Here is a 26244-nt window from a genome sequence, read left to right as displayed (position 1 = left end):
GCAGTTTTTTGTTACCAATTCTTTGTAACATAAAATCCAAGCACAGTCAAGCATTTTATTGGTGTTGTTGCCAGATCTTGGACATCTGATGCAGCAATGAAATTGGTGCTTTTGGATATTTACAAAAACTAATTACTGTAACTAGTTCTGAAATTATACTACTTCTGGACTAATTCAAACCTGCTGTCCATTCAGTTTCATGTGTTTTGGAATTGATTAAAATATATCCTTTTACTGCCCAATAGATGGGACTCTTTCCTAGTCACTGGAGCAGCAAATAGTACAAAGAAGGTGAACTTCCATTAACATCAGGTAGATTCAGCTTCCATATACTGTTTAAAAAACAGGAGTGTCATAACAAGCATCCAGGTTCACAGAAGCTTAGCTGTTTCCTAAGTACTTTAACATGGTTGAGTCCCATGGCTTGTCATAAAATTCACATACCTGTTTTAGACAGAGATAAAAATCAAAGCTTTATCAAAGCTATTTTAAGAACAGCTGTCTGAACCAAACAGCACTTGTATGGTTATAATAATAAACTCAAAAAAAATTTAAAACAAAGGATTTTAATAATTTCTCTACAACAAATAATTAATCAAATAGGCCGAATCCCATGTCATCGTCAGATTCTTCAGATTCCTCCTTCTTCTCTTCTTTCTTCTCCTCAGCTGAAGGAACAAAATGACAAAGCCAATTGTTAGTATGTGCATTTTTTGCACCACAGATTTTTAAGACGCATGTTTTGGTGTTCTCAGTTTCTGTATTATTGGTATTTCAGCCTCCATGGTTCACCTCATTCTTTTTCAATAGCTAAATAAAAACACTGAGGGGACACGCTATTATTGAAGGAGTGTGATTTAACACAGTGAAGTCTGATTTTTGGTTCTAAGGGAGATCAGTCTTAAGGTGGATAAAGAACAAATGCTTCTGATTGCCCAAAGAAAAAGTAACTGTTCAGTTTACATTTAAATCACATAGTGAACTGCTCAAGTGGAAAAGCCTTGCAATTTTGACTTGATTTTTAAGATTTTAACAGAGAAAACCAAACTGCCCTGTAACAATGGTCCTCCACCCATACTCACCAGCAGCAGGAGCAGCAGCAGCAGCGGGAGCAGCAGAGCCCCCTCCAGCAGAGACTGCCACAGCTCCTCCAGCCGGCATGCTGGCAAGTTTTCCGTTACCTGAGTGGGACAGAAGAGCAAGTATTTAAATGCTCATCACAAGCAAAGAGATAAGCTGAAGAGAGTACAGAAAAGATACTATACCTCAGGGACTGAACCTGTCACTATTAGCTGAAAGGACCAAGAGGCTGCACCCATAAGTATAAACTATTCTGTGAAAAAAACCTCAACAGTTTAAGATTCACAAAGGCTTACCCTCAGAACACTGACCCCACATTATTAGTAATTTTTCTTCTGTATACAAAGTCCTGTGTTTTTTTTTCCCAAAACTGTCATATAAAAATAACTACAAACACATCCAATTTTACACTTAAAGAAAAAACTATGTTTTCTCAATACAGCATAATAGCCCAGAATTGATAATACACCTCAAAAATAACATATAGCCAGGACTGGCTTCCTCCCCCACCTTTTTTTTTTTTTTTTTTTAAACAGTATAGAGAACCGTGAGGGCATGATTAGATTATACTTATGGGAGAGAAGGGGATGGGGACAAAAATGTATATATGGGAAAGAGTACTGTATTTTAAATAAAACCTCCAACACCCTACTGCATTTCCTCAGAGATTAACAAACTGACTTCTGATTTATGCTCATCTCAGGAAAGCAAGCTAATTCTCTGGTATCTGCCTTTCACATACCGACACTCCCTTGGCATTCAAAGGTCACGTACACAGTATGTTTGCCTGTATTCCAATTTCTGGGAATCAGTTTCTAAATAATTCTGTTACTTCAAGCTCTAATAAACTAGCCAAGTAAACAAACATGTTCCATATGCATGTCAGTATGTTCTAGAAAACAACTTATTTAAAGAAAAGGTATTTCAGAAAGAGATGGCACAAGTGTGTCAAGCACATGCGTAATGTTTCTCTTCTGTCCATGTGGTCTGAAGACCTAAATGTCCAGTTACTGCTTGTAATAGCAAGGTCAGGCAAAGTCCTGGCAACCTTTAAGCAAATACATGCCTAAAAGTTCCCTTGTGCCTATGCACTGGCAAAAAAATAGAAACTGATCAGTCAGAAACCTTTGCACTACCCTCAGCTCTGCTTTACTTCAGCCTTACAGCCAAATCAATGTTAAAAGTTCCAGCTGTGGTAAGAGCACAAGCTTCTACAGAAGTCAGCACTCAAGAGTCCTGTCTTAGGGAAAAGGAAATGCCAGAATTGGGGAGCTCTAGAAGAGATGTGTACTAGAGAGGCTTGTATTAATTGCAGAAGATGCAACTGTATCCTTAATGTGAACTGACACCAATTTACATTTAAGTCTGTTCTTCCTCTTCTACATAATTGGTGCATCCAAGTGGGTAAAGAAAAGAAAAAATCTCCCTGAGAACTTGAAGGACAGCTAATTATCTCTGATCAACATGTCCAGAAAACTACATAATGAGCAGACTACCAGTAAGCTCACACATGCTTAAGTTTTCCAGTTTAATGTGGTCCACAAGCGAAACCCAGCAGGTACTGGCACCAACCTGCAGGGAACTAGAATGGACCTGGATTTCAGTCATGTCAGCTGAGAGCCAGCATCGAAGTCCTCAACTGCAAAGCTAAACTGATGAATAATCAGAGAGTTGGCAGCAATTCTACTCTCAGATTTAAGTTATCAAAGTAGCAGAGGCAATGATCTGTGACACTCAGAGACTACTTACCCTGAGCAATTACATCCTCAATGTTTTTTCCATTCAGCTCACTAATAACCTGTGTAAATTAAGTTTAGAATGTTAATAGTTGCAAAACAGCAGGAATATAAGCTACATTTAAACAAGTACTGATTAGTTATCACGTCCAATGCATCCATCCTGCTGATTATACAGCCCCAAAATTCCTTATTTCTCAAACGAACAGGACATTGAAACGAAAACTTCAGATAAATCTTTCACACTTTTCCATGAAATCTGTTACAATTAACTCATAATGAATCCAACAACCTTGCAGAAAGGACACACACATACTGTGGACCCAATTAGGAAATCCCACTAATGGTCTACTAGTCACTGAGGGACTATTAATGTATCTTGCTTAATACCCACTGGGAGGCTCTGAAGCACTGGGCCCCAGACCAAAAACCACAGGGCCCTGTTCCCAGCCTTACCAAATGTTACTGCCAAGCTGGCTGTTGTATGCTTGCACTGGAACAGAGAGTCCCAACTTCAATGTTACTACCATTGCTGTATAACCAGAGATGAGGGAAAAAAAAAAAAAAAAGAAAAAAAAAAAAAGAGAATGCCACAGACCTTACTGGTGAGTCTCTGCTACCTGGAGTCAGTGCTGAGCACTGCAGGGTTAGCAAAGCCAAAGGGCTTTAACCCAAGAGCTTTTCAACTGGCACCTCCTGGTTACATGGAGTGTGACCTGTGAAATGCTGTGCCTGTGTGCTTGCCTCACCCAGAAGGAAGGTGTTTTTAAGACTTCACTAGATTTACACTGGCATAAGATACAGCAAATGCAAATAGAAATGAACTAATTAATCATGACCCAAATAAATTCCAGAGTAGCTTTCTAGATATTGCAGGATTGGAGAAAACAACTAATTTATGAAGGTATTAAACAGACATAAATAAGCCAAAGCTGAAATAACTAGTGTTTAAAAAAGGAGCACCACAAGTTCAAACCAACATCCCAAAGCACGATAAGGATGGTGTCAGTTTAGTCAACCCATTGTTTGTTGCAGCCTATGATAAAATACCATCTCCACATGGGAAACAAACTTCTTTCCTCCACCTCTCTGCACACAAGAATAAGCTACGTGATAACATCTTTTTTTTAATGGCCATTTATTTTTAATTCCAAGAAACATCCTAATTATGATGCTGTCTTCTTAAAAAGCCTGTTTTTCAACATTTTTCAGTATTAATTCCCAAAAATTTCCTACATATTATTACTGAATACATATATATTGAATAACTTTAACATCCATGTTATAACTTCTCTATGTTTCCTGGTAAATTAACAAATCCTTCTTTGCCATACACTATGTAAGAATTTATTACTGAATATCAGGGCTTCAAAAGTGTTAGCTTTGAATCAATAATGACCAAAAGCCAAAACGAAACATAAACTGTAAACTAAAAATTATGTCATGACAGAACTTATTTTCAATACATACTTATCTGTGGCCACCATCCCATTGAAAATCCTTAGGCTAAGTAGTCAGAAGTCAGCAACAACTGACAGATGTCTTTGCGGATGACAGGTGTTAAATAAGAAAGCTTCCTTTGTAGAAAGACTTCTACAAATAGTTCTGACTAGTTAAACAGTGTTTTAGAAATCAAACAAGCAATGATAAGTGAACATATCAACAAAATAAGGCTAGATGACCAGCAAGGCAACTAAAGAAACAGCTGCAACATCTGGTGCTGACTAGGACACGGCTATCTGGCATTAGGAGGCAATACCACCTTGTTCATACGTTCATCATCCGTCTCAATGCCAACGCTGTCGAGGATCTTTTTCAAGTCCTTTGATGTGGGAGACTCATTGCCACCGAGGACCGCTAGAAGGTAAGCTGCAACGTAACGCATCCTGGAAAACAGGAGAATTAATGGGGTCTTCCGTGTCAATGCTAATTACACGTTCAGGGAAGCTTCTCTCCTCACTGAGGGAAGCCAAACTCATCATCCCGGCTACTACTGTTTTGCTCTACTTCAGAATGAAAACCCAGGACCTGCGAGGCCGCGAACCGGCCCCGCACACGGCAGCCCGTTACACACGGCGGAGCCGCAGCGACCCCCGCCCCGCGCCGCGTTTCGCTGTCTGCAGGCGCCGGCAGCCAGGCGGCCTGAAACCGCTGCCACCGCGCACCGCTCCCGGAGGAACGCGGCACCGCGACCTCCCGAACGCCTCTTGGCGCCCCAGACAGCATCCCCGCCCCGGCTCCCCGCGGCGTTCGCCCGAGCCTGTCCCGTTCCTCCACAAGCCCAGGCCTGGGCCCAGGAGGAGAGAGCACATGGCCGCCATTTCCCCGCTCCCCTCCCGCCCGAAGTGGTCTCGCCCAAGGTCCGCTGGCGGCAGCGGGTGGCGGTGTCGGGAGCGACCATTCCCGCGGGAAAGGGGGAAATGAACCTCCGCGCGCTTACTTGAGAGGAGGTGGCGGCGCGGGAGACAGGCCTGAGACGTGCGCTTGCAATGGCAGCGCGGCAGCGAAAAGGAAGGGGCAGTACGTCGGCAACGCCTTCTTCCCGTCACCCCTCAACAACACGCGCTGCCATTGGGCCAGATCGGGGACGAGCGGGCAGGCCAATGGGGAGCTGCGGACTTTGCTGCTGCTGCCGCGCGAACAGACGCCGCGCAGCCGGTGGCGCATGCGCAGAGCGGGGCTGGCATCGCCTCAGCGTGGGCGCTCGGTCACTCACTGTCCGCGGCTTTTTTGTGGCACCCGAGCTGCGGCCTGGGCGGCGGCACTCCTCGTTCCCGGACGGGGTCGGCGTGGCCTCCCGGGGCGCCCAGGCCTCTCCGCACAGGAGGGAGCGGGTAGCCCGCCCTGGCCCGGGAAGGCTGGGGGTTAGAAGCCCAGCGGCAAGGGCTAGCTGTGGATTAACGGAGTTACAGCCCGCGCTTGGTTTGCTTGGTTTCTTCCTGGAGTAGCGGAATGAAGAAAAGTGAAAAGTTAATGTTGTACCAAAATGAACTGAACCCAAATAAAGCAGAACTGTGGTGGTTTGGCTGCGAGGAGGCTTTGGCTATCGCTGCCGTGCTGCCCTGGGGGCTCCACAGCAGCTGCCTGCTGCTCTGGTCACTTTGGTGCCATCGCAAAGTGACCAGGCTCGCAGTTTCAGAACTGAGGAAGTGCTTCAGAGAAGCAGTCAGCAGTTAGTGTTTGCTCCCTGCGAGAACAGACATTTCTCTCGGGGTATTGTGCAGCTTGTGTTCAGTTTTAAGCAAGGGACACTTCTCCAGGGCATTGATACAGCAGCACTGCCGTGGCATAGCGTTGTGGCACCAGGAAAACCCGGCTTTGCTCCTCCAAGCAAAATGGAGAGCGGCACAAATGCTGTGGGGCCTCACCAGGATGCAGTGTTAGACCACACGGTGTCCTGCGCTGCGAGGCAGCTAGCTGAAGGGCTGTGCCCTCCTGGAGCCCAGCTATGGCAGAGCCCCGTGGCTCTGGCAGGACCGAGGGCTGGATCTGCAGCACCCAGCACTGTGCCCTTCCAGCCTTGTAGCTCCAGCTTCTGCTGCATTTTTCTCCTCGAATTTGCAGTGAATGAGCACAAGACTAGGAGCTGCCCGTACCTCCTGCTCTCTGCAGGCTGAGCTCAGGTTTGAGCCAGGGAAGCCGCACGAGGGCCAGCTAGGGTGCCAGGCAGTGTTAGGAAAATATCATTTAGTGACGTTTTTGTGACAGTGGGATGCCTGGGCCTGGTCACCCAGAGCTGCCTGCCCCATGTCTCGCTGTGTCTGGCGCCTCCTCCGGCTTGTCCCGCCCCGGCAGCGCCGCTCGCCTGCAAACTTTGCAGGAAGTGCCTGAGCTGAGCTGACCCGAGCTGTGCCACGCTAAGCCGAGCCAAACGGAGCACGGCCGGGCTTTCAGGACCCAGGTGTTGTGTGCCAGGGACCAGGTGCAGAGGGGGTGAGAAAAGTGCAGCAGTGCTCAGCAGAGCATGGTGCATGTGGCCTGGCTGCCCTACTGTCCGTCCTGCTGCGGGGGATCCTTGGGGGCTGAGCCTCGGCTTGGGGGCCCGTGTGGGTGTGGGCTAGTGGAGGGCTGGGGTCACCAGAGCTGGTGACAGGGCAGGCAAGGACAGCTGGGGTGCGTGTGCATGTGTGCATGCCCGTGTGTCTGTGCACAAGGGTGCCTGCCTATGTCCTGTACGTGTGGCTGATGCTGCATTTGTGGTCTCTGAGCCTCTCCAACCTGGCAAGTTCAGAGCTGCTCTCTGGTTCGTTCACCATAAATAGCTTTACAAAGCTATAGCAGGTGGTCTTTTTGCCTACACACATCTGTAAGAAAGCTGTGTATCTGTTGTGTACAGCCTTTTTAAAAGAAATGCTCACCTTTTTACTAAAGCAATAGTTTCCATTTACCTGTTCTTCCTGTCCTTACATGTCTGTAAGATTTATGCTCTTTCAGGGAGATAGCTGTGACACCTCCCTCCAGCCTGTGCCTCAGGAACATCAGTGCTGCTGTGTTCCACAGGTTAACAGTAAAAAGTACTGCTCCTCAGAGTGTTGCAGAGGCATTAGCTTGCTTCTGGCCTTAGACATTAAAACTGTTTCAAGTTTTCTGTAGTTTTGCATCACTCACTCAAAAGAAACTTCTATTCACCTATTTGATCCATGGCAGGGTTTCGAAAGAACTCCTGATATTCACACCATATGCTCGTTTAATTGCCAAGCTCAGGAAGAGTTGCAGCAGATAAAGGAAGTGGAAAGATCAGGAAACGGGTGGCTTGGTATAAAAACAAGTGCGGGCCTCTGTGCATGCAGTACCATTGTGCTACGATGATAGTGGCCGATTTTGAAAGTCCTAGGTGGATAGAGGCTTCTTCACACTAAGAAGGCAGAGGAATAATTAATTTCTTCAAATTCCATACCTCTGCTCCTTTAGGTTTAAATCCTTCATAGCATGCACTATGTGATATCTACTTTTCCCTTTTCCGTGGAGGGTGCTGTGAGGGGAGGAAACAAAGACTAGCTTGTATCTAGCTGGCCATGGCTTTGTGCCCAGTTTGCTGCATTAGAGCATCCTTACAGAGGCCAATCTGCAAGAGCCCCAGTCTCACCGCACAGGCCAGTGCTCCTGTCCCATGGATGTGCCTTTTCTATCCACTTCCCTGGCCCTGCCATGTTTGCTCTGCTGCCCTTTGCCTGTTTTCACCTATGCTCACTTTTATCCCATTGGCACCTGCTGTCAAAACTGTGTTCAATGAACACCCATCGCAGCCTGTAAGCAGACTCTGGGTTCTGCTTCTGGCTTGGCTCTCTCTGCCTCAGTTTCCCCCTCCACTTGTAAAGGTTCCTGCTAAGGCCCTTTGAAATCTGCAAAAGGCATAGGAATTTACATTTGTATCTTTTAAAGTTAATATTGCTGTTTATTCTGATGGTGGGTAATTGCTGTTCCCTGCTGAGTTGTTGGCTGGGAGAACTCAGAGGTTTTCCCTAGGAGGAGAAACATCCATGGCATCTGTCACCCTGCATTTCTGTGCTCTCTGCCCACAAAGCTTTCAGTAACACGCGTGTAATCCCTCCTGCCCTCTTGCTGTGATTATAAACTGCTTCCAGCTGCACTGGGCTGGGGCAGGAGGCCTTTATCATGACTTGTATTCTCTTTCAGAGCCATCTTTCTGCCTCCTCCTTGTCCCGGCTGCATTGTGGTGCCGCCAGTGCTCTGCCTGCCTGGCAAGTCAGAGCATGTCCAGACCCCGTGGACAAGATGCAGAAGATGGCAGAGCTGCTGGGGCTCGGGGACGAGTGCAGGGAGGGGACTCCAGAGGCTCCTGCTACTGCTGGCTCCTGCCTTGCAGACAACAGACTGAACCTGGATGTTTATCCTGACGGCTGCCGCTGGTTCCTCCAGCTGTTCGAGAGGCGACGGGGAGAGGTGGTCCAGGTGGAGTTCCTCCGTCTCAGCAGCAACGATCACCTCCTTGGCACTACCCTGGGCATCCTTCCTCATCTGAAGCACCTGAAATCCCTGGTGCTCAAAGGTAAATTCTGGGGTCTGTCACCATCCAGCTTTTTTTTTTTTTTTTTCTTCTGTCCACATCTGCAGGACAAACTGTCCTTGGTTTTGTTTTGTCCTAGTGCCCCTTACTACAGCTTTGTCTCTTAGCCCTTCTCAGAGCTGTATCCAGATTTCAACAAGATCCAGCATCTAGGCTCTTATTTCCTTCCTTTGTTTCTACAGTTGCCTGGGGACTGGTTTTTGGAGTCTGGTTGGGTTGATGCTGCACCATTTTCTTTAGCCATCCTCTAGAAGAAGAGCATTTTCTGCACAGCTGTACAAGCAGAGGGGAATTGAAAGGTGTTGGATTTTTTTGGTAAATGTTCAGCCCCTCTTTCATTTTTGGGAGTATAATGAGGTGTCTTTGTCGTCTTTCCATCTGAATCAATCCTAGCTTAGTCCTTGCTTAGTGTCAGTGAGTGTAGGTGTAGCAGAGTTCAAGACAGACCAGAAGAGGTTGCTCAACATTTTATCAAAAGTATGACTCAGGGCGTGAACATAAGTTGGCAAGCTGTAGTAATGGTCAGACCTATAAATATTAGGTAATTCTTTGACTTTCTAATCTTTTATTGTAGGAGGATCTCAATATAAGTGGTGTCATTTCTGTATCAGACTGAATCATTTGCTCTTTGGGAGGTGGAATTTAAAAAAAAAAGAGAGAAAAAGAGGGAGTTTGTGGCCATAATTCAGGGTTCTAGCTAAAAACTGAAAAATTGAGATTTATTTCTATATCTGCCACAGATTTCTCATGTGAATGATTTCATTTGTCTTTTCCCACTTTAGTAAGGTGAGGAGAACAGCAATACCTTTTATCAGGCTTGTTTTGTGAGATATACACACACCCTGAGCATCCTGAAGTGCAATAAAATAGTCACTAAGATTTTCTTATGTATGAAGTGTGATGTGTCTGTTAGTTTGATTGTTCTTATTTTTTACCATTATGCAGCATAAAAAATGTTTGGTGCCATCTGCTGTATGTGTATACAAATAGACAAAGTGGAAGGAGAGTAGGAAATGGTGAAGAAATGGAGTTTTGGAAGTTTCTTTTTGTTTGTTTAACTTATTTTCCATGGGTGCAGCCCTTTTCCCATTTCAGTGTCACAGGCTGGCATGGGGGGACTTGCACCATTCCCTCTCTGCTCTGTCTAGCCTACACAGTCCTGAATTACCTGCTTTTTTTTTTTTTTTTTTTCCCATATTTTCACTGCTTTCCTCGTGTCTGCTCTGCAGTCTTGCAAGGGCAGGTCTCAGTCCTCAGAGCTGTTTGTCCCTCAACAGCATGGAGAAAGCCTGGAAGCTGAGGAATGTCTCCTTAGTCCAGAAAGTGTTGTGTGTTGGCCACTGGTGCTGTTGCGGGGGAGGTGGGGAAAGAGAGTCAGAGGCTTGGAGGGGTATGGGCTAACCTGCTGAAGGGTTTGTAGATGTGTGGAGTGTCCTGGCTCTTTCTGAGCTTTGACTTGAGGTGTCTTTAGCAGAGCCCTACTGGTTGACTGTAGCATCTCTTGATTTCATAACAGGTCTTCACCATTATACTCCTTTCACTGATCAGGAAATCGAGGCAAGGAGCAGAAACCCCACTTGTCTATGAGTACTTTGTAATCAGAACTTCTCACTATGATCAGTAGCTCCACATCTTCTGGGTCTCTGTGCTAAGGTGTCTCACGTGAGGCTGGTGAGGTGTCCCTGTAGCATACTGACCTCTTCCTCCACTTACCTCCACACCCAGGTGGCCATGCCAGGGATGAATTTGGTTCATGTCAGCTTGGCTCCCTGACAAGCTTGCCACCAGACATTGGGAACCTGAGGTGTCTCACCCACCTGGATCTCAGCTTCAATAGTCTCTCCACCTTGCCCAGCTGCATCCTCCACCTCCCTAGCCTCTGTGTGCTCCTGGTGAGCCACAACAGCCTGGTGGCACTCCCCAAGAACTTTGGCTCTCTGAGCAAGCTGACTTTCTTCTCTGCTATGAAAAATCAGCTGAAGGACTTACCTCAGAGCATTGGGGAGCTGGCAGTGCTGCAGAACCTGGATCTCTCAGAAAATGCTTTGGAATTCCTTCCTGAAGAAGTTGGAAATCTGCACAACTGCACAGAGCTGGATCTCTCTGGGAATCGCTTGTCAAGCATCCCAGATTCCTTAGGTAAGTATTTTCTAGGGAAAAAGAAGGACATGGGCTTGCCAAGCTTTTAGTACAGTCTAGGATCCCTGGGGCCCTGGGTCTCTGTCCCCACAATTGTTAGCACAAACCATCTAATACATTAGAGGCAAGTGGAAGGGATATCGAAAAGAAATGTACTTGGTTCAGTCAGTCCCTTTGAGCATTAATGGCACTCTGGACCACGCTTTCTGCTTCTGTGGATTGGCAAGACTGCTAAAATTTCAATAACATTTACAATAGCCAAGCATCTGACCTGTCTCATTTTGGGTAGCACCCAGGACTGGAAACAGAATAGCTGGGGTTTAATGGGGTGCAAATTTGGACTTGAAATTGTGCTGACCAGTGTGGATCAGTTAATGGAACCAGGCTCTAACTTCTGCTGCCCAGCTTCCTGGTCCTGTATTTGTGCCCAGGGTTTTCGTTGATGCTGTTACAGAAGCATCTTACGTTAATTTTCATAGCTGGGTGCTGAAAAGCAGAGGACAGAGGAGGCTGCATTGCCTCTCAGCTAATTTTCTGGACCCTTTTATTTTGTGAGCTAAAGAGAGGTTGGGCTCTTGTGCTTTTCCCGTATTGTGTGTACATGTGATGAGGAGAGTGGTGGGGGAGCTTAGAGCTGATGTGCAATGCAATTAACAGCACGGATGGGGGGTCATTTATTGTTCTAATCTGCAGCCAATTTGAAGTCTCTGCGGCGGCTGCATCTCCACAGCAATCTTCTGGTGACAGTCCCTGCCTCGCTTGCCAGCCTGCCCAACTTGTCTAGACTTGATCTGCAGAACAATTGCCTCCGTGCTGTCCCCCCTGAGATCCAGACCTCACCATTCGTGCACCTCCGAGGCAATCCCTTAGGAGAAACTGAGCCATCCCCACAGGCTGGTAATTGCAGTTCTGCTGCTGCTGTAGGTTCTGCCCAGCTGTTCCCTCACTCAGCTCAGCATGGTTTGGATTAGAGAAAACAAGCAGAGGGGAATCAGATCAGTATTTACTTGTCTGGAATAATTATTAGGTTGTAAGGATACAGAGAGTACTAGTTCTGTTTTTATGAGCCTGAGCCCGGCCTGAAGGGATCAGTGGTCTCTGGAATTGGGCTTGCTAGGAAAAATTTTATAGTGGAAGTGAAAATGGGATTCACAGGAAATGGATCAGAAGTGGCCCCCAAAGGGGTCCAGCCTTTTTAGCAGAGGTGAGCACCAGTTCTTGGACTTGCTGCATGGCCCTGAGTCTGCGGTGGCTCATGCTAGAAGCACAGAGGGCAATAAGAGGTTATTCTGCTGTGCAGTTACCTCCTGCTTTCCTGTGGTTCCCAGGAGCAGCTTTTTGTCCAAGATGAAGGTGATGAATGAGCAAAAATCTGAGCAGGGTTTCCCGATGGTGCCCACGTGCACAAGAGCAATCTCTGATTTCCAGGGGTGGCCCCAGGTGATCAAACATGGCCCTGAGAGCTGCAGGGGTGGCAGGTTGAAACATTTTCTAATTTTCCCTGCTTCTGAGTTTACCTGGGGAGAGTCAGCATTTCCAGTGTTTCTTGGAACCTGTAGACCTCTTCCCGTCCTCCTGCTGCTTGATCTGAAGCCTGCTGAAGTGTGAGCAGGGTTCTGTTAGTGACTTCTGTCAGATTAGGATTAAGCCAAACCTGAAATGCAAGTTCAGACTTTCTTGTCTACCCCCATTTAAGTAACTTCTGTATCCTCCTACCCAAACCTTCTTATTGCATCAGATGAATCCAGTGCCGGAGAGCTACGAAGACTTTTCCTTCCATCAGGAGAGGACAGGTAAACCTCTGTTATTGAGAACTTACGTTACAGTGGTATAACAAGGTCCCAAACAAGATTGGGGCATAGTGGTTATTGCATGGTTGTGTAGGAGCATGTGGCCTCAACAGACCAGTCAAACACAAGGTACGAGATTCTTCTATTGATTTTTGGAGTGCTGAAGTCATTGCACAGTGTCATACATTCATGCATTTCTTCTGGAAGCTTTACTGTCACCTCTGAAGGCTGCAAAGTGGTCCTGGCCTGTGGCATTCGTTTCTACTTTCCACCGGGGGCTGCCTCTGACCCTCTACAGATCTACTTCCGAACCCTGGCACCAGACCCTCAATGCGTAAAGCTGAGACACCATGATGTCCTGCTAAGTAGAGTCCTGGAGCTGCAGCCTCATGGGGTCAAATTCCAGCAGGTGAGGACACATCCAGGCTACCTCCTCATCAATCTGCTTCTGCAATAGCTCAGCATAGTCTTCTGAGAGAGTCTTTTGGGACTTTTGAGACAGCTATCCTAATCACTGATGCTTTCAAGTACCTGCAGGACTGCCTTTCAAAGACGTCCTGCTGCAAAGACTCAGAAAGGACACAGCCAGTTTCCCTAGCACTGTGCTGGTTTGGCTCCTTTGCCTGCTCTACTGCTCTTGCTTGAGCTGAGCTCTAACCTTACTTGCTCACAACCCTCCTCCTGTGCCAGAGTTGTTTCAGCATTTGGTCTTAGCCTGCAAGGAGAATGGTTTGCATCCTTCTCTAAAAGTCTGATTGTGTGTTTTTTATTCAAGCTGGTGAGTACTTACACCATCAGCCCCATCATGGCTGACAGCAACTCACTGCAGAAGTTTCTTTGCCCTTACTTCCCACAAGCTGCTGAACTTTTCCTGCCGTTACACTACGTAGTAGACCTGATATCTCCTGTCACCTCCCTGGAGGCTGCAGGACAGAGCAGGTTCCTATCTCCTCCTCCACTCCCTTCATACAGGCCATGCTTTGCCCTTCCCATTCTTGTCTGCACAGGAAGTCACAGAGCAGAGCTAGTCTTGGTTTTATCCTTTCTATTGGTATCTCACAGGAGTGCTTTTTTGCCAGAAGGTGCAGATCTGGATGCCATATGCCTCCCCTCAAACCCTTCACCAGCGTGAGGTGGTAGTTCGGACATTCAGTGGGCAGAACTGGAGTGATCTGAGCACAAGAGTGAAGCAGAAGAGAAAATCAAAGGTAAGCAGATTGGAATGACCAGTGACACACATTGTTCCTGTTCCCCTCTTTGATTTTGCCCAGCCAAGTGTGAACCCATTTGGAACATCTAATGAGATGTGTTTTGAGTAGCTGCTCTAAAATGTAGTGGATTTCAGCTCCAGGTTTCCTGTGTCATGGAGGTGTGTCTCCTGAAGGTGATGAGTTGAAGCCTACCATGCTTCATCCCCATTCTAGTGCTTTCATCTGCTTGGTGGTTATTGTCACTTATTTTCCTACCTTTATTGTATTATGTTATATGCTTATATGTTTTCTCCTCTGTCTTCTGTGACAGAAGCACATGGCTCACTGTAGCGTCCTTCACTTCTCTTGGTTCCTCGTTGTGTCTCGACTTGTGCAAAATGAATGCAAAGTGCCAACAGAGGGGACATTGCTCTTTTCCAGTGTGGATCCAAACATCAAAGTGACCTTTCCCCCTGGAGTCACTGAAGAGACTCGCAATGTCAAGCTGCAGGTATGCATGCTTTCAAAAACAAGCTTTGGTAAGCCCTAGTGCAGCTGTTGTCCCATGCCAAGTAGTGCAGCTGAAGGTGAGATGTCCACCCTAGAATAATTAATGTCTGACATGGACGCTTCACGGGCTGACCCATTTCAGATCACCTTCTGTCTTAGCTTCCCTGCCTGCAAAATGGGCTGTGCTTCAAGCTGCCCTCTGTGGGAAAGGGATCACCTCACAGCTCTGCCAGTGCTCCCTCCAGCAGATCAGCAGGTAGCTGCTGTGAAGGGAATGCAAGGAGATTTTGCCTCTTGTTCCCTTGCAAAATCATAGAATCCTTTTGGTTGGAAGGGACCCTCAGGATCATCGAGTCCAACCATAGCCTAACTCTAGCACTAAACCGTGTCCCTGAGAACCTCATCTAAATGCCTTTTAAACACTTCCAGGGATGGTGACTCCACCACTTCCCTGGGCAGCCTGTTCCAATGCCTGACAACCCTTTCCATAATGAATTTTTTACTGATATCAAATCTAAACCTCCCCTGGCACAACTTGAGGCCATTTCCTCTTGTCCTGTCTCTTGCTACTTGGGAGAAGAGACCAACACCCTCCATGCTACAACCTCCTTTCAGGTAGTTGTAGGCAGCGATAAGGTCTCCCCTCAGCCTCCTTTTCTCCCCAGTTCCAGCCCCACTTCCCTCAGCTGCTTCTCATAAGACTTGTGCTCCAGGCCCCTCAGCAGCTTTGTCACCCTCCTCTGCAGTCTCTCTAGTATTTCCTTATGATGAGGGTCCCAAAACTGAACACAGTATTTAAGGTGAGGCCTCACCAGCACGAAGTACAGGGGGATGATCACTTCCCTTATCCTGCTGGCCACACTATTCCTGATACAAGCCAGGATGCTGTTGATCTTTTTTGCCACCTGGGCACACTGCTGGCTCATGTTTAGCCAGCTGTCAGTCAACATCCCCAGATCCTTTTCTGCCAGGCAGCTTTCCAGCCACTCTTCCCTGAGCCTGTAGTGCTGCCTGGGGTTGTTGAGACCCAAAGATACTGAGCCTGAGCTCAGTGAGTGAGACTTGAGAGAGATTATTTACATGGATCTAATTCTAAAGGCACCCCACTAAAATTTGTTGTTTTGTAGAGTTGCTAGATAGTGCTAAATACTTTTTTAATACCTTGACCTGTCCAAGCTTGCCATGTTGACACCAGTATTAGAGTAGACTTCAACCAAAGTGCACTGTGCTTCCATTTCTCACCAGGTCCTGAGCAAAGAGCAGCATTTGCCTGCTGGGTGCTGGGAAATTGAGTGAGCAATGCATAAATTTGGGTGTTGACTGTTCTGCTCACCATGCTGTCTTCCACATTCAGGTGCTGCCAATCTCTGCAGAAGAGATAGAGGAAATCACAGCCGATGCAGGATGCAGAGCCAGTCCCTTGCTCTGCCTCTCCCAGGACTCCCTGGTGGATTTTCTCAGGCCAGTGAGAATTCAGCTGCCCCTCCCACCTGGGGTCACAGGTCAGTTTATTCTGATAACTGGCAAAAAGAAACACTATATGTGGAAAAGCACAAATGGCAAGCTAGGAATTTTGTTTGCCTCTTCTGTTAATAATAAATCTTGCTACTTTACCTGCAGGAACAGAAAGGTGTGTCTGCTGAGTGAGTAGTGGTGCAGGGTGCTGGAGCTGAAGGTAGTTCAGGTCCTGCAGACTAGGGCTGGGCTTCACAGGCCAGCAGCACAAACTGGGCCTTGGCACATGGATTTCTCTGCTGAACTGCATGTGTATTTAGACTGCTGGGGTTGGTATTTTGGGTTGGAGAGGCACTCCTTCCAGCTGAGGAGATATAAAAGGGATTTGATTCGTGATTGGGAATAGCTTGAAGCAGGTAATGAAGATGCTGCCGCGAGGGGTCTGCCTTCTCTCTTACTTCATTACTCATGAATCAGGTGCTAAGCCACCACAGTTAAAAGTGTGCGATCATACACTAAGCAGTCTCCCACTCTAAATACTGCAATAAACAGCCTTGGCCTTGACAGGTATTCTTCTGTTTGGGTGCTGAGTACCCTGTATCTCCTAATTCTTATTTTCTTTGACCTTTCCTGGCTTTTTTTGTGAAGAAGTAACATCTTTCTGGGTAGAGCTTGGCCTTCATTGTAACACTGCCTGGTATTTGTATGTCTAAAGTACATCACGACTGGAAAGTCTGTGGCGTGTACATTTAGAAAGAGAGAGAACTTAATTAATAACCCTAGATAAGGGTAATGGGAATTGTCTAATGAATCTATTGCTGGAAATCAGCTCACTATCACTTTAAATCTGCATGTTCTGCCTGAATATCCTGGAAGCATTAGGGTAGCCTCATTCTTTTATTGCTGCTTGTGTTTCACCAAAGTTCAGTCCTGGATGGTGAAGAGAAGGCCATGAGCCTTAATTTGGTGCTTTTAAAAAGTGAATCACCTGAAACTGTGGCTGGGTTTGTGAAACCATGAATAAAGGCTTCTGCTGCATATAGCGTCTCTTTATCTTTGTTGTCTTTAGGGCTAAATTTGGATCAGTCAAGACTGCATCTTCTCCATGGCGACCTGGAGGGCAAAACCTGGGATGACATTACCAGTCAGGTGGTGCTGGAATTCACCCATATTTATGCAGTGTTTGAAGTCACTCACTTCTCATGGTAAGTGCAGGATTGGTCCTGAGGAGAAGATGGGATGTTTCTCTGCCTTGCTTTTCCCACTCTCTGACCAGGGGTCATGCCATTAACCCTACCTGTTCCCTTTTCTCTTTGCCAGTCAGGCCCAGCTAAGCACTTTGTTTCTACTTATCATTTTTTACAGTCTTGTGGGTGTGACACTGGCTCCTCTTGCAAGGCAGGTTCCCTCCTTTTTCTTAATTCCCTGTCTGCCAGGTACTGGCTGTGGTACACCACCAAGACCTACGTTGGAGGCATTGCCAAGAAAGTCTATGAACGGCTGCGTATGTACCAGGTGAACTTCATTGCTCTGCAGAGGAAGAGGGACCCCGAGCAAGTCCTACTACAGTGTGTCCCCAAGCACAAGGTCTGATCTGTGTTACATTATCTTGCTCCTGAGCTCCCAGGGCCTCCCTTTGCAAGATATAAGGGCAACAGTGCACCAAATGGTCCTGTTCACTGCCCCAGGGTCACAGCTGGGGTATGCTGTCACCACACTGGGTTGGTAGTGTGATACTGGCTCACTGGGAGATGGGGGAAGAAGGCAAACTCATTCTACACAATGGTGGATGCCATGCAGTGCTTTCCATTCCTGCAAACCTCGAGGGCTAGGCTGCTAAAATCAGAGAAGCCGCAATAACTGGCCATGTGTGGGCTGTTAGCATCCAGCAAACATGAGGCAAAACACCTGGCTTAAACTTCAGTCAAATGTGTTAAAGTTAACATGTCACTTGTCTGACATGGGCTAGTAGTGTGGGCAGAAGCTTTGATTTCAGCTGGAGTGGTTAGAAATGGTACTCTCCCTGATGTTCCTTACTGTTTACAGTTCAAGCAGTGGAATAGAGCATATGAGCCCTCCTTAATCTGCTTCAGTGCAACATCAGATTAGTTTGTGCTATTAGTTTGAGCTAATCTGGCTGATTTTGTACAGAAGGGGAGGAGAAGGAGATAGGAGGTGCTTGCGCATTCTCTTCTGCCACCTCTGCCCTAGGGGTATCAGCCTTTATCAGTGTTGTTTCAGATTTTAGCAAAATAAGGATCAATCTCTGCTTGTAGAACCTGTGTCTTGGCAGATAGTGCAGCTCAATGAGGTGAGGGTCATTTTATCAGACTGCCACAACTGGGCTGTGTATCTAACTCTGCATAATCCTCTGGTCTACTTGATCCTTTTTTTCTTTATTTGTTCTCCTGTATTGAAATGGCCTATGGACATAACATCTGTAAGGATTCTATATATCTTGGGTTCTGGGCTAAAATTGTTTCCAGGAGAGGCAGCAATGAGATGGAGGCTTGGGGGTGTCTGCCAAGGATGGTCATGGGGTGAGAGAGAAGGTTTACTGTTACAAATAGAAAGAAGAATAGACACCTCAGCTCTAGGCTGACTCTTGCACGGCCTCTGAGACCCGAGGTCTGACAGTGTGATCAGAGGCTGCAAAACCAAAATGTACTTTCTGGTGTTCTCAGCTGTGTGCTATTGTAGCATATGTTTTTTTTTTCAGAGAAAATGTATTTTAATGGCATACTGTGAATAGGATAAAGTAGCAAGTAAATCCCTCCCTGTCTTTTATCTTTAGTGACCTGTTAAAAAGATAGAGACGTAGCTGAAAATGCATTTTTAATGGCAGTTTTGGGATGGCCTCTCTTTTTCTGCTTATTACTCAAGAAGAGAAATAGGGAAGACACAAAACACAGAGCACCACTTCCTTGTCTGTAGTGAATGTACCTGGGACAGGAGGGGGTGTTTGTTCAATTGTTTGTATCCTTTCCATGTAAAATGGACTTTCCACATTGAAGGTTAGTGAAAGAAACATCATGGGTATAGGGTCATGGGTCAAGGGACAGACATGCTTCACACCAAACATGGGGTCCTGTGTTGTGTTCCTCATCAGGTTGATCCAGTGCTGAAGAAGCTTCAGGATCGCTATCAAGGACCTGAGCCATCCGACATGGTGGAGATGTTTGAAGGAGAGCAATTTTTTGCAGCTTTTGAGCGAGGCATCAGCATTGATATGGGTATGTTATTACTGGGCTCCTTTCTGCTCCTACCTCTTGTGCTTGTCTAGCCCTAGGGGTGTTTCTGCTGGGGGCTCCATGGCATTCCTCTCTTGTCTTCAGCTTGCCCACTACTCACATCAGCCAGCCCATGGACTTGTCACATTCTCTGGTCACCCAACTTTTGTGCCTACTTTCCCTATTAAAGTGCTGTGTGGAGGCTGTCATTTCCTCTCATGCTGTTGTAGCCTGCAGAGGGCAATAGCCAAGTGTATTTGTTTTATGACTGATCTGCTTCTTCAGCCAGCTATGCCCTGGCATCTTAGACTGGAATGCCCATGGTGATCTAATTAATGTTGCCCATTTCTGAGAGAACACATATAAAGATTTTGTTTTTTAAAGGTATTTCTGAAATAATCCAAAGCAAATAATTCCTCCTATTGGAGCCATTAGAAGAGAAGGAAAGAGGGAGCAGGACCAAAACTCAAGATTATGTTTTATGCCTCAATGTGTCTGCACCTGTTACAGCTGCAAACAGAGCCATTTTCTGCAAAACTTGAATGTACAGTTTTATTGGTGTAAATTAAGCGCAGCTCTATGGAGAATAATAAAGTGCACTGGTCTTTCAGTGGAGTTCATGGGGCCAGAGTCTGTCCCTCTGTCCTTAAGTTAGGCTGGACTCTAACTTCATTTCTAGATAACTACATATATGAATGTTGTACCTGATTATATTTTATGCCCTTTAGCTCTATTTGTCTTTCTGCACCCAGTGCAGAAATGGTGAAGAGATAGGTGACCTATTTTTGTGCATTATAGGATGCTAGTGCAGCTGATTCTACCCTCCAAGAGGCAGAATGGACCAAGGATGGAAGTGTCAAGGCTGGACTTGACTCCATCTGAATGTCTTGTCCTGCCTTGCCTTCCATTCTTGAACTTGATCTCCACCTTGTGGCCATTCTTTTTTACCTGTAGGACCTGCTTTCTCCACAGCCAGTGTTTCCTGCTTTCCTGTGTCACCCAGCGAGGAAGTGGGGGTTACAATCTTTGAGGCATGAGTAGAAGGAATAGATAGTATTATAGCGTGCAGGCTGTTAGTGGGTGATGGGCTGTTGGCCAGGCTTGAAAAGCTGCACACTTTTCTGCACAAATTGAGTGTTTGCTGCTTCTCTGCACAGATCGCCCTGATTGTGTGGATGGACGTCTCTCATTTATTTTTTACTCCCACTTGAAGAACATGAAGGAAATCTATGTGACCTCCCCTGTAGACAGGAAAGGCCAAGCTGTCAAAGGCCAGGTGAGCAAACAGTTACACCAACTTCTTATTTCCTCCTTCATCAGGATCATTGCTCTCTGAGTGCCAGGCATGACTCTTTTTCTCCCTTCTTTCCCTGGGCTTTGCATTCCACTGACTAAACTCTGAATAAACAAGAAGAGTAGTCTTGGAAGGATCACTCATCACTTAGATCTCTGACTTACATTCCTGCCATTAATTCTTTGGGTGTTGGCAGTGGGTCCAGCCTTTATGGCAGAAACTCAGTGCTCCTCTCAGTTGCACTTGAGAATCCATATTTATGGACTGAGGATAGGCCACAAATGCTAAATTCATTCTTTCCCAGACAGAAAAGGCAGAGTGCGAACAGGCTTGGCCACTGTGCTTGAATCTGAGCCTCACTGCATGATTTCTGTTTGTAAAGGTCTCTTTCTACCGAGCGGCAGTACCTGACAGCATCCCTGAAGATGCCAGCAGGAGGAGGAAAGGACCAGACTCCCTCTGGCTCGCTACCTTGCCCATCAAACTACCTGTGAGTTGTTTTGTCTCCTACAAAAAAAATGAATCTAGATGGAGTAAGAGCACAGCCTTCCTACTCAGCTAATTTTGTCTCCATGAGAACAGATGCAATGAATGACTGCAAGGAATGGCTGCTCCACCTCGCCACAGTGGAGACTTCCTACTCCCCTGAGCTCTTCTGAAAAGAGAAACATTAATAACTGGGAGTGGTCTCCATCTCTCCTGCTTATCTAGCCAGGCTTGTTGGATGGGTGGTCAGAGAGGGTGGATCCTTTGAACAAATGAGGGATGTAGAACAGGAGGAAGCTCTCTATAATTAGAAGAAGCGTCTGTTTTGTTTATAAATTTCTTAGTCACACAGCTCACACAGCAGGAAAAAGGAAAGATCTAGGATGGGGTAGTTAGGCTGGATTTGAATACAGGTGTTGAATGTAAGTATTCTGGTGTGAGCCACTGGCTTTTAAGGCTAGGCTGTATGTTACAGTGAGAAATGCAACTTTTGTTTCTTGAATTTAATTTATTTTTGAGAAGCTTAAAACAATAAATACCTCTGTAGACTGAATGCTTCCCTTCAGATGTTCCATGATCTCACATCCCTTTCTGACACATGTAACCTCAACTACAAATCTAGACTTAAGTGCTCTCTTACAGCCGAGGCAACTATGCTTTTGGGAGGTGGCTCATTGAAAAATGCTCTTTAAAGACAAGAAAGGAAACTTCCAGTGTGAGCTATGACTGAAGACTATGATTTGATATTTTTCAGAGGCAGCATACATTGCTAGTGTGAGTGCTCCTTGCTGCTTACTGACTCTTCATCCCCAAGATCTTCCTTCCTCCCCAAGAGGAAGGAAATTTCAGTGTGGAGACTGAATGGCCAGACGCTATCTTCTACAAAAACAATTTGTTTAGCTTGTTCTCTCTCTCCCTTCTCTGTGATACAGCGATTGAAACCCCGCTGGGGTGAGAACCGAGGTCCCCCAAATGGCTTCTCCTTCCCTCCCTTGAACCTGGGCAATGCTGAGACTGGCTACCTGACACAGACAAACCTGCTGAGCATTGCCAGGCGTGTAGGAGCTGACTGGCAGACCATCGGCCTGAACCTTGGCTTGACATACCAGCAGATTGAGCGCATAGGATACAATAACAGGTCAGATAGGACACAGTGATCAATAGTGATGCATTATGTCTATCTGGCTATCTATCTATCTATCTGCAGTATAATAGTATAAATTAATGATTGACTGGTTTAAACTTTTCTCACTGGAATTTTTTCACTGCATAAAGGATGGGTGGACTATTTTTTCTTCTCAGAACATTACCTTATTTATGGAAAACTGGTTATTTTCTCAGGCCATTATAAAACAAAGCTTTATGTTTGAAAACAAAATTGGGAAATAACAAACCTGATGAGCTCTGTAGTTCGGATGAGTTACATTCCTGTTTTGTTCTGTGATCTGGATTCCTGGCCAGACTCCATCTCTTAACAATGGGCAGTAGTCTATGGCATTAATTTTGAATATAATCTTTATTCGAAAAGAGCTTATGGTTTGTCATGGGACATTGCATCTGACCAAAACCCAGAGCAGTAGGAGAGAATGAGACTTGTTATGACTGAACTACTGTTCCTATGGGGAATTTACATTCAAAAGCAGACTGTTTTAATTTGATATTTCAATTAGGAAAAAAAAAAAATTATAGAGAGATTTTAGTGCAGAAACTGCAACTCTTGTGTGATGGGTGGGGAAAAGGCAGGCCTACTGAGTGCTTTTTGTGTCATGATGTCTTCTTTGGGGCTCCAGTCGTGGGCTAGGACTCAGGCAAGGCCTCTTTGGGTTTCCAGTCAGGAAGCGTGTGTTTGTTACTTCTGTGTTTCACTCTTTCTTTAGAGAGGACCTTGATAAGCAGATCCTGGACATGCTTTTCTCATGGGCTCAGCAAAACTCAGAGGATCCTGACTGTGTGAGCAAGTTGATTACAGCCATGAAAGAGAGTGGCCGCCAGGACATCGCTGATGAGGTTGAAACCATCATTGAGCTGGGACAGCAGAAATACAGGGAGTCCATCCGCCGTGTGGGCTTGGAGCAGGAGAGCAGCACTGAGGACTCTGCAACAGCCATGATGTAGCACCTAGCATAAAGAACTGGGTTTCGTACAGGATCCCTCTATGTACCTGGAGTGACACTGTCTTGGGGCTGCTCCCACCTCAAGGACTAGTGTCTTCCTGAGGAGCTGGATGTTGATTTAATAGTGAGCAAACTATGGAAGGCTCTTGAGTCTATACTCACATGCCATGTCTGGCAACCCCTGCCAGTTTAGAGTGCATTTATGAGCCTTTTTTGTGCTTCCACTTCTTGACCTTGAGCTTTAGATTTCAGAAATACAGAGAAATTCAGAGACTGAAGTGTCTGTCAGTTGAGTAGTGGCTAAAGTGGCTCTTAATGAATTAATACTTGTGTTATGTGTATTTATTTATAACTTAGCACTGAAACCGTGTTCTGCTGGAAATACTGGGTGTGAGTATTTGCATCTGTTTGTTCTCCATTGCTTGATGGGAAAGTGGAGGTGCAGTCGTGTTATGAAGGTCTGTTGTACGGTGGGGACTATTCAGCTATTTCTGTTAATGATGTGTTTTGCTCACGTGAAAATGTGAACTATATTTCCCATGAAAATGTTTTCCATTTCCTGTCAAATCTCTTCCCGTTCCCCCAAGCCCCAAACAAAACGTAAGTATTCACGGGGGAAGAAGAAACTCATTTATAGCAAAACTGCTCTTGCTTTTTGGTTTTGCTCCAAAAGCTATTTTGGAACAAATAAAATCTCACATTGTCCCAGGCTGCTGCACCTGCCAGGCTTTTTAGATAAGACCTACATGCTGCTGGACTTTGACAGAGTTCCAGTTTTTTTTACAAATAAGCAAAAATCCATAACCCTGCTGTTCTGGGAGAGAGTAATTGAAGTAAAAGTAAAATTTCCCTTGCAGTTTCAAAGGGATATTCCTCACATCCTCCCAGTGAAATATGCCTGTGTAGTAGTGAAGGTGTGACCCCTTGTGAAGTTTGGTGGAAAGCATGACTTAGATTTGCATTTAAAAAACTGGTCTGACCAGCTGTGAAATAGACGCTGTTGTGGGATTGGCATGAACTGCACAGAGCTAACCTCGTGGTTTTGCAGTCTGAACATCTCGTATAAGGCTGGAAATGTTTATTGCTTTTTAATTGCACAATCATTGACTACTGAGGTGCCCTTCTCTTCCAGTTCCCTATCTCATAATGGGCCTCAACTAATGACCCACTAATGCCAGTGGGAAATTTCATGCAAGATTTTTGAAAGACTACTGTCATCTACATAAATTCAACTCTTGAAAGACAGATTTGGATTTCAGTATATGCCACACTCTAAGCAATATTTAAAGGGCTGATCTCAGTCTGGAAAACAAAAGTCTTTATGGAAATGCCGGGTTGCAAACACTCCAAGTCAACCTGCAGCTGCAGGTCTGAGAAATCCTGATGTTCCCCCTGTGAGGAATCACCTGTGGTTTCCCTGATGCTGTGTTTCAGGCCTACCATCAGTACAATTGAAAGAAAAGCATAAAATAATTATGCTTGTTTGGTTTTTGGTTTATTTGTTTTTAAGGCTATTCTAATATCTCGGGCCACAGACTGATTAGTGTCCAGTTCAGAGCACTGGACAAGGACCTGCAGACTTAAGGGCCCTGGCAACTTCCTCAGATCTGATTTCTTAGGTCGTGCTTCCCCTCAAGTCTCATGTTGTGTTCAAGTAAGCAATTCTCTATTGAATGTACGTTTTCTCTGGTAGTCTGTGTCATATGTTCTTGTCTGTAATTTTGATGTATACCAATGAGGTATGTGTTCCTTCCTTCAGTTTTGGAGAGATGCATTTGGGCATATTGCTCTCACTGGGAATAAAATAAGCACTTAACTGTTTCACAGCATAGTCTGCTAATCCATAAATGCCTTGAGGTGTTAAACAGAGACAGGTCCCTTTAAACCTGCTGGCAGAAAGACATAGGTGAACTTGGCCATGCTGCGCAGAAATGGGAAATGTTTCGGTACTGCTGACTGCAAAGCACAGGACAGATTGCAGCTGAGTTTATATCCCTGTAGCTTGGCTTTGCTACAGTGGGGCTAAGATGGGAAACTCAACATTTGAGCATGGGTTTGACTAGCTGAGTGTGTGAGTAGAGGTCAGGTGGTGTAGGTCTAGGGAGCAACAAGGTTAGTCTAGAGGTGACAGTACATAGGCTTAGCTTGGCCCCTGGCAAAGGTGCAGGAGGCTTTTGGCTAGGCAAAGCCAGGCTAAGGAAGTCTACAGGTAGCATAAGGTAGCATCCACAGCTGCAATAGAATGAAGCTAAGCTGCACTTAGTTTTCTGTTTGTGATGGCCACACAACAGCTGAGTTAGGCAATGCCGAAATAAGGGTTGGTGGGCTGGACTCTGTGGAAGGCTCGTCCAAGTATCAGCAGAGCTACAGCTCTTCCAGATAAGAAGACTGGACTAGGAGAGAGGGAGGCTAGTACTAAGTTGTTTAGCTTACTCTAGGTATGGGCTACAATCAGGGCAGGTGACAGGACATGCCAAACCCTAGACAGCATCATCATTAGAACAGTTCTTCAGGATTTGGGCTGATAACTTAAAGAAAGTTAAGTAACTACCACAGACAAGTATTGTTATCTTCAGTCTTTCACTGCCTAGTGCCAGCCACTGGGCTGGGCTGCCTTTCTGGCATCTGCTTTTCTCCTCGCAGTGACATCAGAGCAAGCACCCAGCTGATGATACAGTGGTGCTGGCGGGCAATCAGAGCAACAACATGACTGCTTTTTCCTTCAGCTGACTTGGCAGCAAATATCTGAGCTGGATGAGAGTCAATGGAAAGCATGTTATTTTTCAGGTGTGTTATCTTTATCAATAAACTCTTTGAGGCACAGTAACTCCTTTGTAAGCCTGTAGTTGCTATGGCCAGGAAACACTGATTACAGTTGCAGTAGATGGTTGAAGCAGCAAAAAAAACACACAACAGGGCAAATATAACCTATCAAACTGGATACAAAAATGAGGGAGCATTGGAAGATACCTTGCCAATTCAGAAGATTTTCTGCTGGTTTAGTACCCTACAGTGTCTGTACTTGACAATGTCATGCTGCTGTATCTTTTAAAAGGGAATGGAAATCTGATGGTCCTTAAATTCACTGTTTTCCTCCAAAAGGAGGATCAAAGCATACTTTAGACTGGTCAGCCTCACCTCTGTCCCTGGGAAAGTAATAGAACAGCTTATCCTTAGTGCCATCTCAAGGCA

At 45.8% G+C, this 26244-nt stretch overlaps 2 protein-coding genes and 1 non-coding gene across 10 annotated transcripts; 1 reads left to right on the top strand and 2 right to left on the bottom strand.

The window, feature by feature from the left end:
- Window positions 1–550: 550 nt before the first annotated feature.
- On the bottom strand, window positions 551–5470 carry RPLP2 (ribosomal protein lateral stalk subunit P2). The gene is made up of 5 exons (XM_005509067.3): window positions 5257–5470; window positions 4579–4702; window positions 2830–2878; window positions 1083–1181; window positions 551–668 (listed from the first exon to the last, which is right to left on the bottom strand). Exons 2-5 carry the CDS (start codon window positions 4699–4701, stop codon window positions 592–594), a joined length of 348 nt encoding a protein of 115 aa, XP_005509124.1. The 5' UTR covers window position 4702; window positions 5257–5470; the 3' UTR covers window positions 551–591.
- On the bottom strand, window positions 2543–2675 carry LOC135579709 (small nucleolar RNA SNORA52). The gene has a single exon (XR_010473309.1). It is a non-coding gene; the product is annotated as a small nucleolar RNA SNORA52 (small nucleolar RNA).
- Window positions 5471–5615: 145 nt separating the features above from the next.
- PIDD1 (p53-induced death domain protein 1) lies at window positions 5616–24873 on the top strand. 8 transcript variants are annotated; one of them, XM_021296712.2, is made up of 16 exons: window positions 5616–6717; window positions 8454–8826; window positions 10570–10983; window positions 11677–11880; window positions 12722–12776; window positions 12981–13182; window positions 13853–13981; window positions 14295–14474; window positions 15828–15975; window positions 16998–17133; window positions 17365–17515; window positions 19038–19161; window positions 20316–20434; window positions 20835–20942; window positions 21871–22076; window positions 22816–24873. In XM_021296712.2, the coding sequence occupies exons 2-16, from the start codon at window positions 8553–8555 to the stop codon at window positions 23051–23053; spliced, it is 2688 nt and encodes an 895-aa protein (XP_021152387.2). In that variant the 5' UTR covers window positions 5616–6717; window positions 8454–8552; the 3' UTR covers window positions 23054–24873. The 8 variants fall into 8 exon arrangements, with proteins under 8 accessions (XP_021152387.2, XP_005509123.2, XP_064922127.1 ...); XM_005509066.3 differs by having other exon boundaries at window positions 5616–6738; XM_065066055.1 differs by having other exon boundaries at window positions 5616–6749; window positions 13856–13981.
- Window positions 24874–26244: the final 1371 nt, after the last annotated feature.

The sequence above is a fragment of the Columba livia genome, chromosome 5 (assembly GCF_036013475.1).
Source record: "Columba livia isolate bColLiv1 breed racing homer chromosome 5, bColLiv1.pat.W.v2, whole genome shotgun sequence".
NCBI lineage: Eukaryota > Metazoa > Chordata > Aves > Columbiformes > Columbidae > Columba > Columba livia.
Note: the sequence above shows the minus strand (reverse complement) of the source record. Positions and strands in the feature narration are given on the sequence as shown.

What these genes read in the sequence shown, in the direction of transcription:
- RPLP2 (XM_005509067.3), bottom strand. Translation starts at nt 4,701, where the DNA reads ATGCGTTACGTTGCAGCTTACCTTCTAGCGGTCCTCGGTGGCAATGAG. An exon ending in TGAGGATGTAATTGCTCAGG is followed by an intron (nt 1,182 to 2,829) that starts GTAAGTAGTCTC and finishes TGTCCCACTCAG; the next exon opens with GTAACGGAAAACTTGCCAGC. An exon ending in TGCTGCTGCTCCTGCTGCTG is followed by an intron (nt 669 to 1,082) that starts GTGAGTATGGGT and finishes TTGTTCCTTCAG; the next exon opens with CTGAGGAGAAGAAAGAAGAG.
- PIDD1 (XM_021296712.2), top strand. Translation starts at nt 8,553, where the DNA reads ATGCAGAAGATGGCAGAGCTGCTGGGGCTCGGGGACGAGTGCAGGGAG. An exon ending in TGAGCCATCCCCACAGGCTG is followed by an intron (nt 11,881 to 12,721) that starts GTAATTGCAGTT and finishes TTATTGCATCAG; the next exon opens with ATGAATCCAGTGCCGGAGAG. An exon ending in AGGCATCAGCATTGATATGG is followed by an intron (nt 19,162 to 20,315) that starts GTATGTTATTAC and finishes TTCTCTGCACAG; the next exon opens with ATCGCCCTGATTGTGTGGAT.